Source organism: Hemicordylus capensis, chromosome 5 (assembly GCF_027244095.1).
Source record: "Hemicordylus capensis ecotype Gifberg chromosome 5, rHemCap1.1.pri, whole genome shotgun sequence".
In the NCBI taxonomy this organism is placed as follows: Eukaryota; Metazoa; Chordata; class Lepidosauria; order Squamata; family Cordylidae; genus Hemicordylus; species Hemicordylus capensis.
In genome coordinates this window covers 1471747-1488616 of record NC_069661.1, presented here as the reverse complement: position 1 = coordinate 1488616, position 16870 = coordinate 1471747, and the positions used below count along the sequence as shown (strand labels likewise).

Sequence of the window (16870 nt, the reverse complement as noted above, 5' to 3'; positions counted from 1 at the left end):
ACCATGGCCAGCCAGGGTTTCTGGAATCCTGCAAGCAGAGTGCCTTGCAGGATTAACTCTCAAGGGTGGAAGCACACCCAGAGCCAGGAATGTGAGGGGACTGAAAGGCTCTGAGGACCCCCAAGACTAGTTCATATTTTTCAGTGCACCACTGGACACCAGGAGCATGTTCAGCAATTGAGTAGGTGACCGTGTCTGCATGGGATTCCTTTCTTCGTATGCGGATGGGCTAAACACTGAACTTGTGAGCAAAATGGAAGCAGAAAATCCAGGGTGGGGCCTGTTCTCACCGCACACCCCATTTGCACACCTCCTTCCGTCGCTGTCTGGCCATCACTAATAGAGGACCTCAGGAGACCTCTGCCCGGCTGCTCTTCCTTACTGATGACACCGATATCCCTCCGCCCAGTTCTGGGTTCTTACAAAGCCTCTGGCCATCTCCAGGAGTGGCTCCTCCCAACGAGTCGGGGGGGGGGTGCACAAAAGGAGGCACAGCTGACTCTTCTTCCCAAATGTCCATTTGCTCCTCTCTCTCTCACCCCATCCCATGATGCCCCAGTGTCAATGAGAGCCACACTGCCTGCAGACTGGCCGATTGTTGTCAGGTAGAGCTGCACAACCCTAACTGACGAATGGCCAGCCTGCAAGCAGCGCGGCTCTCATCAATGCTGGGGCCCACCACAGCGTTGATGAGAGAGGAACAAACAAAGAGAGAGAGGAGCAAGCAAACGGAGCTCTGGGAAGGGAAGGGGAAGCAGCTGGGGCCGGCCCTGCCCCAACGCATAAAGTCCGGCTGCTCCTGCATCTCACCTCAGTCCTTGTAATCTTCCTGCTTGCCAGAAAGTTCAGCTTTTTGAAAGTGCAACACATTCTGCAAAACACCACATGCACAGGGAGGCCCATTGCTTTGCTTATTCAGGCCTGCAGTTTCTCTGCCCAGACCCTGGAATGAGACCTTTGTGGCACTCGCACCCTTGCCGAGTCACGGCACACAGACACACAGACACACAGACACACACGCCCTCTTAAAGCAGGGATGAGCCAAGTGCCAGCAGAGTGCCGGCTCTGGTGCTTTGAACCCAGGGATCCCTGGGCCTGCATACTGCTGCCACACACTGCCTAAGTTCACCTGCCACCATGCACAAGGACCCTCAAGTCGCTAGTGCACTGCTGACAAATGCCCGTGAAGCAGATGGGGGCCCAAGGGGGAGGAATGCAGGGGCACCAAAGGGCAGCTGGACCTCGTGAGCCAGTCAGGTCCAGAGTCTCTCCCCCCCACCCTCTGCCCACCAGCTTGGCTGCTGCTCTAGGTGCTCTAGGGAGCACCTCTGGCTCTTTCATCTGCCTGCCTGCCATCCTTTCCTTGCAGCTACCCCTGGCCTCCTGCTCTGCTGCGGAAGCCACCAGAAGCGTGAGCAGGAACTCCTGCGCATGAGCAGAGGCGTATCTAGGGGAAATAGCCCCTAGGGCAAGCCCTGAAATTGCGCCCCCTGTCCAAGCATCTGAAACCCATCTTTCAGATAACTTTACCATAATATCAGCTCAAAAATACAAGTTGAGCTCGTTAATCTTTTAATCTTTCAAAAACTATTTAGCAGTGGACATAGCCAGACCAAAAAATGCTGGAAAACTACAAATTTCAGTATGCTGGGGCTCATGAAATACCCAAATACTATGTGGAGGTGTACTTGGAAAACTAAACAGAAGTGCCTGTCTAATTCTCTACTATGCATTGTAGCATCACTATTATGTAATTATGTATTACATAATAGTTTTAATTGTGTAATTATGTATTATGTAATAGTTTTGAAAATAAATGGAGAATTTGACTTTTCCCAGATACGCTGAAAATAATTAAAGGATATGCAGAGTAAACTGTGTCACTGCTTGGAATATATTCTAGTATTTCAGAAAGACAGTTAAATGATAGAAAGAGAGCAAGAAACTCCCAGTGGGCCTTAATACTAAGGATTTCACACCATTAATTAGGAAACTCACCATTAATATTATTAAGACATCACATTTAACTCACTTATCACAAGAAGCAAAGTAAGAGCAAATGAATATAATCCTAGTTTAATAGCTTCAGCTCAGTATTCACAAGCCCTGATTCTCTGTAGGTAGTGCCAATCTGAATATGTGTACAGTGACTTATATTATATTAAATTTTAATTTTTTCTTAACCTGTAGCCACTTCAGGGGCTTCCTAAACACCATGGGGTGGGGGTATGCAAAGGTTACTCCTCCCCCTGCTGGCCTCTAGGGCCTCACAGGGACCATTTGAGCATGTGCGGTGGCCATTTTTAAAAATAATATTTTTTTTAAAAAAATGGCCGCTGAAAACAAAATGGCCACTGTGCATGCTCAAATGGCCTCTGCAAGGCCTGGCATGGCCTAGGGCCTCACAAAGGCCATTTGAGCATGTGCGGTGGCCATTTTGTTTTCGGTGGCCATTTTTTAATTTTTAAAAATGGCGTCCCCTTCAAGTGGCACCCGGGGCACATGCCCTGCCTGCCCCACCCTAGATACGCCTGTGTGCATGAGCCAGCTCAGCTCAAAGCCAGTTGGGCTCTTCCTCCTCTGTGACTCCCTGCCTGCCTTGGCCTCCAGAAAGAAGGGACGAGGATGAGGGAGTAACAGGAGATGCAAGCAGGAAACTATAAGGCTAGAAGGAAGCCCCCTCAAGCGCAGCACACGGCCACGGGCTCTCCAGACAGCAGCACGCCTCCTCCAGTCTCCTGAACCACCAGCAGTGGAAGCTGGACAACTTTGCAGGAACTAGCTTCACAGGAAAGAAGGAGCTGGTGGTGGTGGGAATGTTCACCTCATTCTGGTTGTTTTTGCAGGAAAGGTGGTTTGCAGATGCCAGGTATGGTGGCGGCAGGGGGGGGGAGTGTCAAGGGAAGGCCAAGGGGCAAGGGCAGAGGAAGGAATCCGGTGGCATCTGTGAGCCTTGCCTGTGATGCAAGCACAGCTGGCATGCAAGGGGAGAGGCCAGGCAGGCTGGCCAGAGGGAGGCAGGAGTGCCAGGGACTGGGAGAGGCACTTGCTCTCCCCAGCTGGTCCTCTGCTGGAGACGTGAGGAAAGCAGAGAGAGGAGGGAGGAGGGTGTCTGGACAGACCCTGGGGCAACCGGTTGCTGGGGAAGAGAAAAGGCAGAGGCCAGGCTCAGACACTCCCCCCACCCGACCCCCGGGCCAGGCAGCAGCCCACCTGTAGCCAGATGTTTGGCTCCGTGCAACGGGGACATGGGGTGCCCACAAGGCATCCAGCTAACCCCCAGCAAGAGCCTGAGCCCTGGCATTTTGCTCCTTATGGTGCAGACTACTCCAAATCCCAGCAGCAGGGGAGGGGGGCTCTCTTTACCTCCAACTTTTTCAGAGGGCAACTTTGCCTTGGGAGGCTGGATGTGTGTTCACATACTGGCCAGATTTACCCCAAAGTCCGAGCAATATTCCAGAGAGCACACATGATTCAGGTTCCCCCTCTGTATTGGAACCTGACCTGATTTATGTCCAGGGTAAAAAAAATCCCTTTTTTGCATCTGAGTATCTGTTATGCCCCAAATCCACAGTAAAGCGTCATGGTAAACCTGTGATAGAGCCTAATGTCTGAAAAAACTCCTGATTGTGGGCTTCATAAGAACAGCCCTGCTGGATCAGGCCCAAGAAAGCCCATCTAGACCAGCATCCTGTTCCACACGGTGGCCCACCAGATGCCGCTGGAAGCCTACAGGCAGGAGCTGAGGGCATGTCCTCTCTCCTGCTGTTACTTCCCTGCAACTGGTACTCAGAGGCACCCCGCCCCCGAGGCTGGAGGTGGCCTACAGCCCTCCGACTGGTAGCCATTGATAGACCTCTCCTCCATGAAGTTATCCAAACCCTTCTTAAAGCCATCCAGGTTGTTGGCTGTCACCACATCTTGTGGCAGAGAATTCCACAAGTTGAATATGTGTTGTGAGAAAAAGTGCTTCCGTTTGTTGGTCCTAAATTTCGTGGCAATCAATTCCATGGGATGACCCCTGGTTCTAGTGTTATGGGGGAGAAGGAGAAGAATTTCTCTCTATCCACTTTCTCCACACCATGCATGATTTTATAGACCTCTATCATTTATCCCAGCAGTTGTCTTTTTCCTAAACTAAAAAGCCCCAGGTGTTGTAGCCTTGCCTCATAAGGAAGGTGCTCCTGGCCCCTGATCATCTTGGTTGCCCTCTTCTGCACCTTTTCCAGTTCTACAATGTCCTTTTTGAGATGTGGGGACCAGAATTGTATGGAGTACTCCAGGTGTGGCCGCACCATTGTTTTGTATAAGGGCATCATAATTTTACCCGCCGTTTTATTCTCAACCCCCTTCCTAATGATCCCTAGCATGGAATTGGCCTGTTTCACAGCTGCCGCTTCCAAGAGGCATCTGGTGGCTACTGTGGGAGTCAGGGTGCTGGACTAAAGAGGCTCCTTGGGCCTGATCCAGCCGCTGGGCTCTCCTTGTGCCCTTCTGATGTTCCATGGCATGAAATGGGAGGGAGCAAGCAACGGCAGCTCCCTCCGTGCCCCCACGCGGCAATAAGACCAGCCCCCCTCTTGATTCCACACAGCGTATAAGGCACACAGCCCAGCTCGGCGGGGGGGGGGGCACACACACCCTAGCAAAGCCTGCGCTCCTTTCAAGGCTTTTGGAAGCAACTCGGCTTCCACGCTGCAAAACATCCCTAGCCCTCTTGGTCGCAGGAGGAGGCTGGATATGTGATGGCAGCAGGTTAAATGGAAACAAGGCAACCAACCTGTACTGGCTGGTCCCAAAGAGCTGGGGGGGGGACACCCACGGAGGCAGCTCAAGGGGCTCCTCCCCCCCACCTGCCCCCCTGGCTCAAGAGCTGTGTTGCCTGCAAGTCTTTCGCACCCGGCTGTTAGTTCACATCTCTTCTGTTATGGAGGGGATGCGTCCACATATCAGCCAAATTTACCACAAATTCCCTGCAAGCTATTGGGGAGCACTTCACACACAACTGGGGGTCTTCACTGGGCATTAGACTGCAGCCCAGTTTATATCCAGGGTAAAAAAAATCCACTTTTTGAGTCAGTTTTTTTGGGCAACTGCAAACGTGCAGTACAGCCTTGCAGAAAACCCACGGAAGAGCTCCTGCTGCAGGCTGGCTATTTGTCAGCGAGAGCTGTGCCGCTGGCCTTGTGGGCAGTGCGGCTCCAGGCAAGGCGGGACGGGAGAGAGGAGCTGGAGAGGGAGGCGGGGACGGGTCAGGCGGGCCGTGGTCCGTCCAGACCCCTGGAGAGCCCCAGACTGCCCAGCACACACCCAGAGGCCGCAGCGTCTCCTTCCAAGGCCAGAGGAAGGCCCGGACAGGCAGGCAAGAGGGGCTCAGAGACCCCAGGAGGGAGCTGCGGACAGGTCTGGAACCGAACCTGTCCAACATCTAACCAGTTCGGTTTGAAGGCTCAACGCCGAGCCGAACCCACCCACCCCGTTCGGTTCAGCATCGAGCCAACCACCCCGACCTGTTCAGGGGTGGTGGTGGTGGTGAAGTTTAAATTAAAAATGTGTTCGTTACCCCCTCCAGGGGGCTTCTGCAAGGCCACAGGGGGAGGGGTCTCCGGAGGTCTCCCCTCCCCCCCACCAGCCTCCATTACTGCCCAAATTGCCTGGTGTGGGTGGCCTTCGGCCCGTCCCGAGCCGGCCCTCCATTGCGGCGGCCATTTTGGAGGCTGCCACGCATGCCCAAAGGGGCTCCATCTACTCAGACAAAGAGCTTTGCCAGGCTCCTGCTTCTTCCAATGGGGCTTGTGCAGGGGAACTTCTCAGTGGATGCTGAGCTGGGGCTGGGGCTGTTCAGCCTCACCCGCTGCCGTGCATCCTGGCAGCTCACACCCACTGTCCAACGAGACCCCCAGCGTGAGTGTGGAGGGCTGGACGGGGAGGGAGCCCCCACAGCCATGCAGAAATGCCGGCAGAAGAGAAGCCCCCCCCACCCCTCCCAGGTGGCAGCAACCCCCAGACAAGCCCGGCGTGGGGAGTTGCTGGAGGGACGTGGCAGTGACCCCGTGCGGCTCTTTTTTATCAAGTGCCTTCTCCATTTTCCATTAAAAAACAGCCTTTTCACTGTGGACACATTTCAGCCTCCCCAGATCCACTAATTATTGACAGTTGGTGAAGAGGAGATGTCACTCGCTCCTCCTGTTAAACGGCATCTAATTAGTCGCGGCTGGTTCACTGTCATCGTCTCTGCTGCCGCCATCCCACTGCACATGGGCTCATTAACCTTTTGCTTTTCGAATGGCGCCTGCCAGCAAGATGGAGGCTCCAACAGATTGGCGAGAGCGAGCGATCCCCCCCCTGGCCTGGGGATCCAGAAGGAAGCCTGCACGGGAACAGCATTTCAGTGGGGAGCAGACCCATCCGCGGAGATGGCTTGTCTCCCGTCCAAGGGCGGGGGCTGGAGGGGGGCGGAGATCTGGGCCTCCTCTTTCTCGTCCACAGCACCCCGCAAGCCGCAGGCTCAGGATGGGCGCCCACGGCCTCCCTGGCAACCCAAGCCGCGGCTTTGGAGGGGCCGTGAGGCGCAAGTGTGGAGCGCGTCTGGAAGTGCGGGGATTCTGCATGGAAGAGCGGGGGGGGGCTCCTTGTGCCCGGCTGCCGAGTGGGCATCCCGCAAACCCACCCAGGGCTCTCCCTCTCCTGGAGGCACTCTATCTCCCCGTGCCCCCCAACCCCCCCCCCCCAGTCTTCGTTGACACAGCACATGCACTCTCTCCAGGACCTGGAAGCGTGTTCAGACACTCAAGGTGTCAGAGTTCAGGTTGCTGCTCTGGGGTCATCAGCCTGATGAGAGACCCTGCCTGCGCCCAGAAGGAATGTGAGGATGTTTCCACCAGGCACCATTCCCCTCCTGGGCATTTCTCTAGGCAACTGTGAGCCTCATCAGCCCCGAGAACCAGGAGAGATGGCCTTGTGGTAGCAAGCATGACCTGTCCCCCGAGCTGAGCAGGGTCCGCCCTGGTTGCATCAGAATGGGAGACTAGAAGTGTGAGCAGCACTGGGAGAGATTCCCCCTTAAGGGGATGGAGCCGCTCTGGGAAGAGCAGAAGGTTCCCAGTCCCAACTCCCTGGCAGCATCTCCCAGAGAGGGCTGAGAGAGACTCCTGCCTGCAACCTTGGAGAAGCCGCTGCCAGTCTGTGAAGACAATCCTGAGCTCGATAGACCACCAAGGGTCCGACTCAGTATATGGCAGCTTCCTATGTTCTTCCTCCCACAGGAGCCAACACCCAGCCCTGTTATGCATGCCCTTCACGGCCGCCCAGCCTGCAGAAGGAGGGGCCTGTTCTTAGGGGAAACTGGGCAATCTCATCCTCGGCTTGATGCTCCCCAGGCTGTCCTCCAAAGCCCCCAGCCTGCTCTGGCCCCCTGCCTGAATGCCACCTATCACTGCCCCTGCCCTGCCCCCCTGCACACCTGCCCTGAGCTGTTGTCCACCCCGCCCTCCCCTCACCGAGCTGATGGAGAGCTGGGATTTCCGCCCCCCCCCCACAAATACCATTGAGCTTGTTATCACAGAGGGAGGGAGGGAGGGAGGGGGGCCCGGGTTGTGGCACTGACCTCAGACATTTGTGGGAAGAGGCTGATGGCCAAGGGGAGGGCCAGGCCGAAGGCAGCCAGGCACACCAGGCTCTGCACCGGGAGGACCATCCGAGGCCGGGACCGCAGGAGAGCAGTTCTGCAAGAAGTGGGAGGAGGAGGGGGGGAGGAAGGGGGGAGGAAGAGGAGGAGACTCTTCAGTTTGACCAAGAAGTCGAACAAGCCAAGAGCCCCTCCCTGCCCCACCGGCCCCCAAATCCCATTGCAAAGACTGGTCTCTGGTGGGCTGGTCAGCCACCCCAAGGAGGGAAAGGGGCAGCCGAGAGGGGCAGCATTGCAGGAAGGAGGGCGTCCGCCCTGCCCAGCCCACTCAGCACCAGGCCACGGCTCCCTGCAGTCCCCGGGGCAGAGCCCTGGGCCCCACTTCCCCTCGGGCAGCAGGCAAGGACTCTCCCCCCCACCTGCCCCAGGGGGCTGACGGAGGCACATCCCTGGTGGCCAGGGTGCCTTCCCTTCCCACCCTCTGCCCTGGCGGCAGCAGCAGCACCCCACAGCCAGTCGTCAGCAGGGACAGAGGCCCGGTGGCCCCTGCCCAGTGGAGAGGGGGGCAGAAGAGCTGCTGCCGCCTGGATCTCCTGCTTCTCCCCCCCCATGTATTGAATCTGGGGATGAGGAGAGCCAAGCACAGCTGGGGGGCTCAGGTTGGCCCCCCTGCCCCAGAGGGCCCTGGGGGATGCTCCCCTTTGTTGGCGGGGGGCGGGGGGGGGCTGGGTGTGGCAGGAGCACCAACCCCGACACCTCCCACACTGGTGGGCTCAGCCCTGATGCCAGCCCCATAAGGAGGAACCAGCAGCCCCAAGGGGAGAGGGGGCAGCCAGCCTGAAGACGGGGGCTGCCTCCCTGAGAAGCAGGAGGCGGCTCCTGGCAGGCAACACAAGGCCGGGGGGGGGGCTCAAGGGGGGAATGGCCAGCCCCCACCCCACCCCCAGAATTCAGGGATTCACCCAGAGTGCTTCGCCCACCCTGATTTGCAGGGATTCCAGCTCTAGCCCTTGTAGAAGTGGAGCAAAACGTGCAGTCACTATTTTATGCTCAAACATTATTTCAAAGCCAATGTACACAATATGCAAATTAGGCACCCGGGTTCAGAAAGCCAGAAGGTGGCAATCCTACTCAAGGGAGGCTGTGCTGAAGGGGTGGGGGGCACACACTAAAATTAGGGGCCGTGCAGCAGCGGGGGGAGGTGAAGTCAAAAGCCCCCCCCCCAGCGGGATCGCCTTTCCAAGGAGTGCCCCTGCTCTGCACCCCACAGCAAGCCAGCAGTGGGTCTCCGGGCTGCCTGCCTGTGGCCTTTGCTCCCCTCTGCTGCGGAAGGCCCTCCAGCTTCCTCGGAGGCCACCCAGCCTCACCCTCCTCCCACACTGCTGCCCCCGATGCCTGGAATTTCCGCCCCGAATGCCCCGCGCCCCCCATCTTGCCTCTCCCCCTCCCTGCAAGAGGCCAGCTCCAGAGCAGCTCTGGCTTCGCCTCCTAGTCCCCCCCCCCCCAAAGGGAAGCCTCTGGCCAGGCTGAGCCCTGGGCAGCCTCTCCTCCACCCCCCGGAGCAGCGTGAAATACCCCCAGGTACCGCCGGGGGCTTTCCAGATCACCCGCCACCACACGGCCACGCCGTGTCTGCCAAGTGTGCTTCCGTACTGCCCATGTTTCAACACCGCAGTCTCTGTGCTGCCAGCAAGGTGCCGTCCACCTTTTTGGTGCCTTCTTTCGGATTTCATCCTTGCGCTTTAGTCCTACAACGTTACACGTGCATCGCAAAAAATAAAATAGCTGCCTTTTCCCGTTGCAGGAGGGTTGCGCAAGCTATTTACGTTTTCAAAACGATCCTGCCAAGCTGAAGCATTTCCCTCTGGAAAGCGCCCAGCTGCAGATCTCCTTGGAGCAGGACAAGGATTGGCTTAGATCCGCACCTCAGAAGCAGAGGCGCTCCTCCCAAGAAGTGTGCCATGCCTGCCCCACCCCCCCCCACTGACAGGGGGGTGGCAGGGCTGTCGCTTTCTGCTCCAGACACAGCCGCCCTCCCAGCGGCAGCTCGGGGCCTCTGCAGCGTGCCACGGCTGGGCCTTCAGACATGTGGCGGTGCTGAGCAACTAGCCCAGCTGGGCTTCCTGGGAGCCCCAGCCGCCACCTCCGCGTCCCTCCCTGAGCTGCCTTCTGCTTCCCTCCGGGGCGGGGGCACCCTTCCAGTGACAGCCCCGCTGCCTGCCTGCTCCTCCCCGCAAGGGAACAAAACCAATTTAGAGTGTTCTTGGCTGGTGTGGCTCCCAGGTGCGACTTCCTCCAGGGGTGTTGGAGACTCCGACCAGATCACATTACAATGGCTGCAGCCTCCTAATTAAGCGGAGTTATGGCCCGATTTAAAGAAAAAGCCTTATTAACACATGAAGTGCAATGTCTTAATTGGGACTCAGATCCTACCATTTGCAAAGTTCAGCCTAAATGATTCACAATTAGCCGCGAGGGCCGCCTGCTCCTTGCCTCCAGATCTTTGCTCTCCTCGTTGCTGCTGCTGCCGCCGCAAGGGAAGAAAAGAAGCCAAGGCGGGCGCAGGCCACCATCTCCAAGGAGCCGACACCTCCCTCCCCGTTGCCTCTGGGACGCAGAGTTTCACGCTACTAAAGAAAAGCCGGCCGGAACGTGGGCCTGGATCAGGGAATCCACGGCCGCTCTGGAGGGGAACACGGCAGCTGCCACCGAACTGCAGAGGAACCACAACGTGGGCGACAAAGGAGGCAAGAAAAGCTCCTGTGGTGGTGATCCTAGACAGACTTGGTGTCATCTCAGGCAGGGCTGGCTGCGGAGAAGTCCTTGGCGGCCAGCTTCTCTCTAATCTGGGGGGAGTGCAGGAGGGCTGGAAGCCCAATATGGGCTACTAACTGCCACCACATTTCGTTGCTGGCTGCCAGCATCATTGTTTTTAATTGGGAATGATAAAACTGGCATTAGCCGTCATTAGAATGGAGCATCTGTCACAGCATTTGAGGCCCTTGCCTTCCTTTGAAACCCTCCCTGTTTGGGTCCGAAAGGAAGCGCGGTCCAGAGAGAGATCTCGCAAGGCTCCCCCTCCAGGGGCGAGCAAGAGTGGCCCCACGACAACAGCCCTTCCAAACATGCTCTCTCCAACCCAGTGCAGCCAGCCAGCGTCCCATTAACGCACAGTTTCAATTCAGGCACCACGTCCTGCAGACAATCAGATCGCTGTAAAACTCAGCGCCTGCGCTCGGCCCACGGCTCTAGAATGCCCTCTTGGCTGCAGCTGCCTAATAGACAGCAAGCGTTCCTCTCCCCTTCCTTTTGGGCCAAGGACATCAAAGGCATCTTATAACAACAAATCCCAAGAAATACTAAATTCAAAACAATCACCAAACACAAGATAGGTCATTCCAGCATATGCAGAGCCAAATATCCACTGGAACAATGACACGTTTGCCACTTGCTTGAAGGCAAGATGTGAGGGAACCAAGCGCTCCTTCCTTGGAGTCATCCCCCCAAAGGCCTCCTCTCCAGTGCTCGCTTCTGCTGGGGCGGGGGGCACCAGGACACGGGCAGGCTCCTGCCAGGGGAGATGGGTCCTTTGGACACCGCCCTGGCCCTAGACCATGTCAGGCTCTAAAGGTCAAAAGCAGCACTTTGAACTGGACCCAGAGACTAACAGGCATGGGCAGAATACAGAGTCATATGCTCCATACAACGCAGATCAGTTAAAAATCTGTTCACAGTTTTTGTAGTTCTTTCTATGAAAGGTTGTCCAGAGAGAGGATGCCACTTGCAGGGCATTTTGTGCTCTCTTGCTCTTCATCCTACACTTCCCGATTTCCTTGCGTGAGGAACCAGCTACTCGCAACGGGCCCTAGTGCTGTGCCTCTTCCTGGCTGTTGTCCACCTTCTTTTCCTGGGACTGCTTTCTTGTGGTGATGAATTTGTAGCCTTGCACCTGATGGCAACTTGCTTGTTTAATACACTGGCTACATTTTTCTTTCTTTCCCAGCAGAAGCTGAGCATGGTGGCTATTTTGTGGTCCTGGAACGGCCTTGTGAAGAAGCTGCCTCAGAAGATAGTTTCCCAGTTCTCCCTTTGGCAGGAGACATTGCAGGAAAATTTCAACGTCTGTGCTGCCTGCAAGCACACCACTGAAACCCACAGCCCTTTACTCTGAAATCCACAACAGATTGCAAGGAGCTCCAAAAAGACCTCTCCAAACTGGGGGAGTGGGTGACAAAATGGCAAATGTGGTTCAATGTAAGCAAGTGTACAGTGATGCATACTGAGGCAAAAAAAAACCCAACTTCACATATGCACTGAACGGATCTGAGCTGTCGGTGACGGACCGGGAGAGGGATCTTGGGGTCGTGGTGGACAGCTCGTTGAAAGTGTCGACTCCATGTGCGGCAGCTGTGAAAAAGGCCAATTCCATGCTAGGGATCATTAGGAAGTTGTTTGAAAATAAAACTGCTAATGCTATAATGCCCTTATACAAAACTATGCTATGGCCACACTTGGAGTACTGCATACAGTTCTGGACACCATACCTCAAGGAGGACATTGTAGAACTGGAAAAGGTGCCGAAGAGGGCAACCGAGATGATCAGAGGCCTGGAGCACCTTCCTTACGAGGCAAGACTACATCACCTGGGGCTTTTTAGTTTAGAAAAAAGACAACTGAGGGGCAACATGATCACGGTCTATAAAATTATGCATGGTGTGGAGAGAGATAATTTTATTTATTTAATCTGATTTATATACCACCCTTCCTAAAGTGGCTTAGGGCAATTAAAATTAAAAAAACCATTTAAAAGCAGATTAAAATTAAAATTAAAATTAGATGACCTTAAAAGCCAGGCTAAAAAAATGGGTCTTTAAGGCTCTCCTGAAGGCTCCCAAGGAAGATAATCCTCTCCTCTCCACGGGGTATTCCACAACCTAGAGACAACAACAGAGAAGTCCCTGCTCCAGGTTGCCACCGGATGAATTGGTGGCACCTGAAGACGGACCCCTCCTGATGATCTCAAGAAGTGCTCTCTCATGTAACCCAGACCTAAGCCATTCAGGACTTCACAGGTAATAACCAAGATGTTGTACTTTGCCCAGAAACATCTCGGCAGCCAGTGCAGCTGTTTTTAAGAACAGGCAATATGTGGTCTCTCCGGGAATCCCCAGTGACCAAGCTGGCTGCTGCATTTTGAACTAATGGAAGTGCCCAAGCTACGTACAAAGGCAGAGGACATTGTAGGAGTCCAGCCTCGAGGTTGCCAGCTGGTGCACCACTGTTTTCAGGTCATTCTCAAGAAATGGGTGGAGTTGTTGACTCAGTCACAGCTGTGTTGCAATGTGTTGTGTGAATCGCAATGTGTTGTGTGAAAAACACATAATTAACCTATGGAATTCTCTGCCACAAGATGTGGTGACAGCCAGCATCCTGGATGGGTTTAAGGAGGACTTAGATATATTTATGGAGGAGAGGTCTATCAATGGCTACTAGTCTGGTGGCTGTGGGCCACCTGCAGCCTCAGAGGCAAGATGCTTCTGAGTACCAGTTGCAGGGGAGTCACAGCAGGAGAGAGGGCATGCCCTCACCTCTTGCCTGTGGGCTTCTCAGAGGCATCTGGTGTGCTACTGTGCGAAACAGGATGCTGGACTAGATCGGCCTACTTGGGCCTGATCCAGCAGGATCAGGATATTTTTATGTTAAGAGACAGAAGTTTGGGGCAGTCTACAAAACTGAAAAATAAAAATAAATAAATGTTATGATAGGAAGACACAGCTTTGTCTGGGGAAGGTGGACTGGTGCTGTGCATTGCTTTGGGGGCTGCCCTAACAGAGCGACTCAGAGGGCTTAAAAATAATGCATGGGACCAAACCTAGAATGCCTGGAGCACAAGGTGGCTTCTCTGCCATCACTGCAGCCACAGCCTTCGCTTTTCCCTGAATAGTGACAGGCCGAATTGAACTGCATGTGCTCCAAGCCGGCTGCAAGCCTTGTGGGTGAGAGGGAGTTTACTTTTTATGCAGATACGTTTCTGATTGTCCTGCCTGAGGATGTGGACAAGATTTCTAGGCCGACTCAGGATTGCTTCTGGAGCTTCTTTTGGACAGTGTGGCACACCCACGGCAGACTTCGGTGCCCAGCCAGAGGCTACTGCTGGACGGGCAAGTGGCCACTGTGGCTAGGGCCACCTTTGCACAGCTCCGGCTGGAGAGCCTCTGCAGCTCTTCCGGCAGAAGGCAACCCTACCCACTAGGCCACATGCTTCAGCCACACCCCAGGCACGTGACTGCAACAGTTTGTGGAACAATCTTTGTGGAGTGATCAGAAACTGTGTGGGGTGGGCAGGTGACCGCCAGTGGCCTGCTAGGCAGAGTCCACTTTTTTACCTGCTCTGGCTCCAGCTGCTTTCAGCTGCCTTTCCAAGCCCAGTTCAATGTGCTGCTCGTCACCTGTAAAGCCCTCAACGGGTTAGAACTGGGGTCTCTGAAGGACCGCTTTCTCTCCCAAGATCCTGCCCACCCATAAGAGCAGCCTTGCTGGTTCAGGCCCAAGGAGGCCCATCTAATCCAACAACCTGTTCCACACAGTGGCCCACCAGATGCCTCTGGGGAGCCCCCAGGCAAGAGGTGTGTGCATGCCCCCTCTCCTGCTGCTGTGGCTCCCCTGCAACTGGTATTCAGAGGCATCGTGCCTCTGAGGCTGGAGGTGGCCTGTAGCCCTCTGACTAGCAGCCTTTGATAGACCTCTCCTCCACGAATTTATCTAAACCCCCGTTCAAGCCATCCAGGTTGGTGACTGTCACATCTTATGGCAGAGAAGCATTGTATGAAAAAGTACTTCCTTTTGTCAGTCCTAAACTTCTTGGCCATCAATTTCATGGGATAGTTCCATGACAGTGTTGTGTGAGAGGGAGAAGAATTTCTCTCTCTCCATTTTCTCCACACCATGCATGATTTCATAGACCTCTATCATGTCTCCCCTCAGCTGTCCTTTTTCTAAACAAAAAAGCCCCAGGTGTTGTAGGCTTGCCTCATACAGCTATCCACCGAGAGACATTGGGCAGGTTTGCTCTGCATCCCACCACTGTCTGCAGTCTGACCGGCAAGTCCATCGGACGGGGTCTCCTTGGCTGTCCAGATTCTAGAACGCCCTCCTCCCTCAGGAGAGCCACCCAGCCCAGGGATCTTCACTGTTTTTCAAGTGGGGGCCACTTTGGCAAAGTATCTCCATAGCGAGAACGGCTCCCACCATGTCGGCCTCCGCAGAGCCCTGAGCACGTCCTTCAGTGCCGGGAGGGCCCTCGCAGAGAGAAGGAGCTCTAGGAGGAAAGCCCCGGGAAGGGCTACACGGCCCAGCGCTCTGGGCAGGCCTTCCAAGATGGTGCAGGAGCTCAAGTAGCCCCCGAGCCCCCGCCGTGGGCAGAGCACAGCACAGTGAGAATGGCCACCTCTGCAGGGTGCCAGGCCGGCGGGGGTGGGGGTGGGGGGCTGAGCAGAATATTCCCCTTGGACTGGAGCTTCACACAGGCCCCATAAACAGCCAGCCAGGGAGCCATGCTCAGGGTTGCTGGTGGGGGCCACCTCTGCCCGCCACCCTCTCCTGGGCCTTTCGATGGAGAACACTGCGCTAGCCTCTTCCCCTTTCAAAACCAAGGAAAGGCCGCATTGTTCAGATAGCCTGCAATGGAGGTCAATTTTTCTGTGTCCTTGGAATGGTGGTTTCTCCTCTGTGAAGAGTCCTCTGATGACATTTTTGCGTTGCCATGCTTTGACTGAAGTGTGTGTTTGTATGTTGTATTTCGAAGACCCTGGAGAAGTCCGTCAAAAGTGGAAGGAAAGAGAAGAAGAGGACGACCAGCAGCAAGATGGATGGACTCGATCACAACAGCAATGAATGCACCACCAGGAGACCGTAAAGGCCAAGTGGAAGACAGATCAGCCTGGAGAGAATCTGTCTGTTTATTAAGAGATTTAATATACCGCCCAATCCACAGGCTCAGGGCGGTGTACAGGCAAGAACAGCATCCAAGATTTAAAATTAAAGAGAGAGAGAGAGAGAGAGAGAGAGAGAGAGAGAGATTGATTTAAAGGGCAAACGCCTAGCAGAAAAGAGCCCGTCTTCAATAAGGTCTTAAAGGCTGAAAGGCAGACTGAGTCTGGTGGGGGCAGGGGGAGAGAATTCCCTAGTGAAGGGGCAGCCGCAGAGAAAGCCCTTCCACGGGCCCTAGTGCTACGGGCCTCTCTGAGACCAGGGACTGAAAGAAGGGCAACCTGAGAAGATCTATGTGGTTGCCAAGAGTCGACACCAACTTGACGGCACCTAATCCATCCATCCATCCATCCATCCATCCATTTCGAACAGAATTGCATGCCACTTTAGGGGCCTTCTTGGCTTAAAAGCCAGCTTTAAGCTTGGAAGCTAAAAGCCATTCAGGAGGACTTTTCTGGCTTGCAGGAGGATTCAGCTCGAGAAGTCCACACAACCTAATCCTAATAATTAGGCTCATCCTAATAAGCGGGGGGTGGGGGGCACAGCTGCTTCTGGTGCCCAGCAGCCCGACTGCATCTGTTTCTCCCATCCCACCTCACCTTCCACTAATGAGAGTCGTGCTGCCTGCAGACTGGCCATTCATCAGGTGAAGCTATGTCTCTTGGAGCAGGTGCTTCTCTGCAGAGGCTTGCCCCCCCCCCCCGCCACAGGCAGTGGGCAGAAAGAGAGCCCCTCCCCCACCACGATGTCATTGCCATATTTGGAAGGGCGGCACATAAATCCAATCAATCAGTCAATCAATCCAATCAATCGCAGGGCACGAGATCCTGGCTCAGCATAAGAGCACCGCTACGCAGGGCCTGCAGTGAAAACAGGCAGGCCTGCCGGATGCGGCTCTCTCCAAAATAAGAGGCACGGAAGAAGTTCTGCAGACAGGACATCTGCTCCGCAGGCCCAGCCGGTCGCAGCTCTTGCAAATACACCTTCATTCAACTTTCAGCACATTGTTGATGAGTGGTGCACATTCTGCATAATGTGGCAGCTGCCGCCGCCAGCATTTCCGGAGATTCGGCACGTCTTCCATATGGAAGTTGCTCTCGGAACTCCAAAGGAGTTAGCAGGTTTGGTGCTCCAGCGCGGCTTTTGCCTCCCAGGAGGTGTGAGATGCTACACTAAGTATGACAGGAGTTAACCGAAGGCTCCCCAACTGGCAGATTCAGGGCAGCGGGGGCCGGGGGGGGGGAGGTGTCATGT

General features: G+C 55.1%; 1 protein-coding gene across 5 annotated transcripts in view; it reads right to left on the bottom strand.

The window, feature by feature from the left end:
* SFXN5 (sideroflexin 5) overlaps positions 1–16870 on the bottom strand; it is a 117126-nt gene that overhangs the window by 22593 nt on the left and 77663 nt on the right. Inside the window, exon 13 of one of the 5 annotated variants that reach the window (XM_053255181.1) lies at positions 7607–7724. The exons of the other annotated variants lie outside the window; for them this stretch is intronic. Within the exon in view, the coding sequence (XP_053111156.1) occupies positions 7607–7724 (118 nt within the window). The remainder of the gene's footprint in view (positions 1–7606; positions 7725–16870) is intronic. 5 annotated transcript variants of the gene reach the window in all.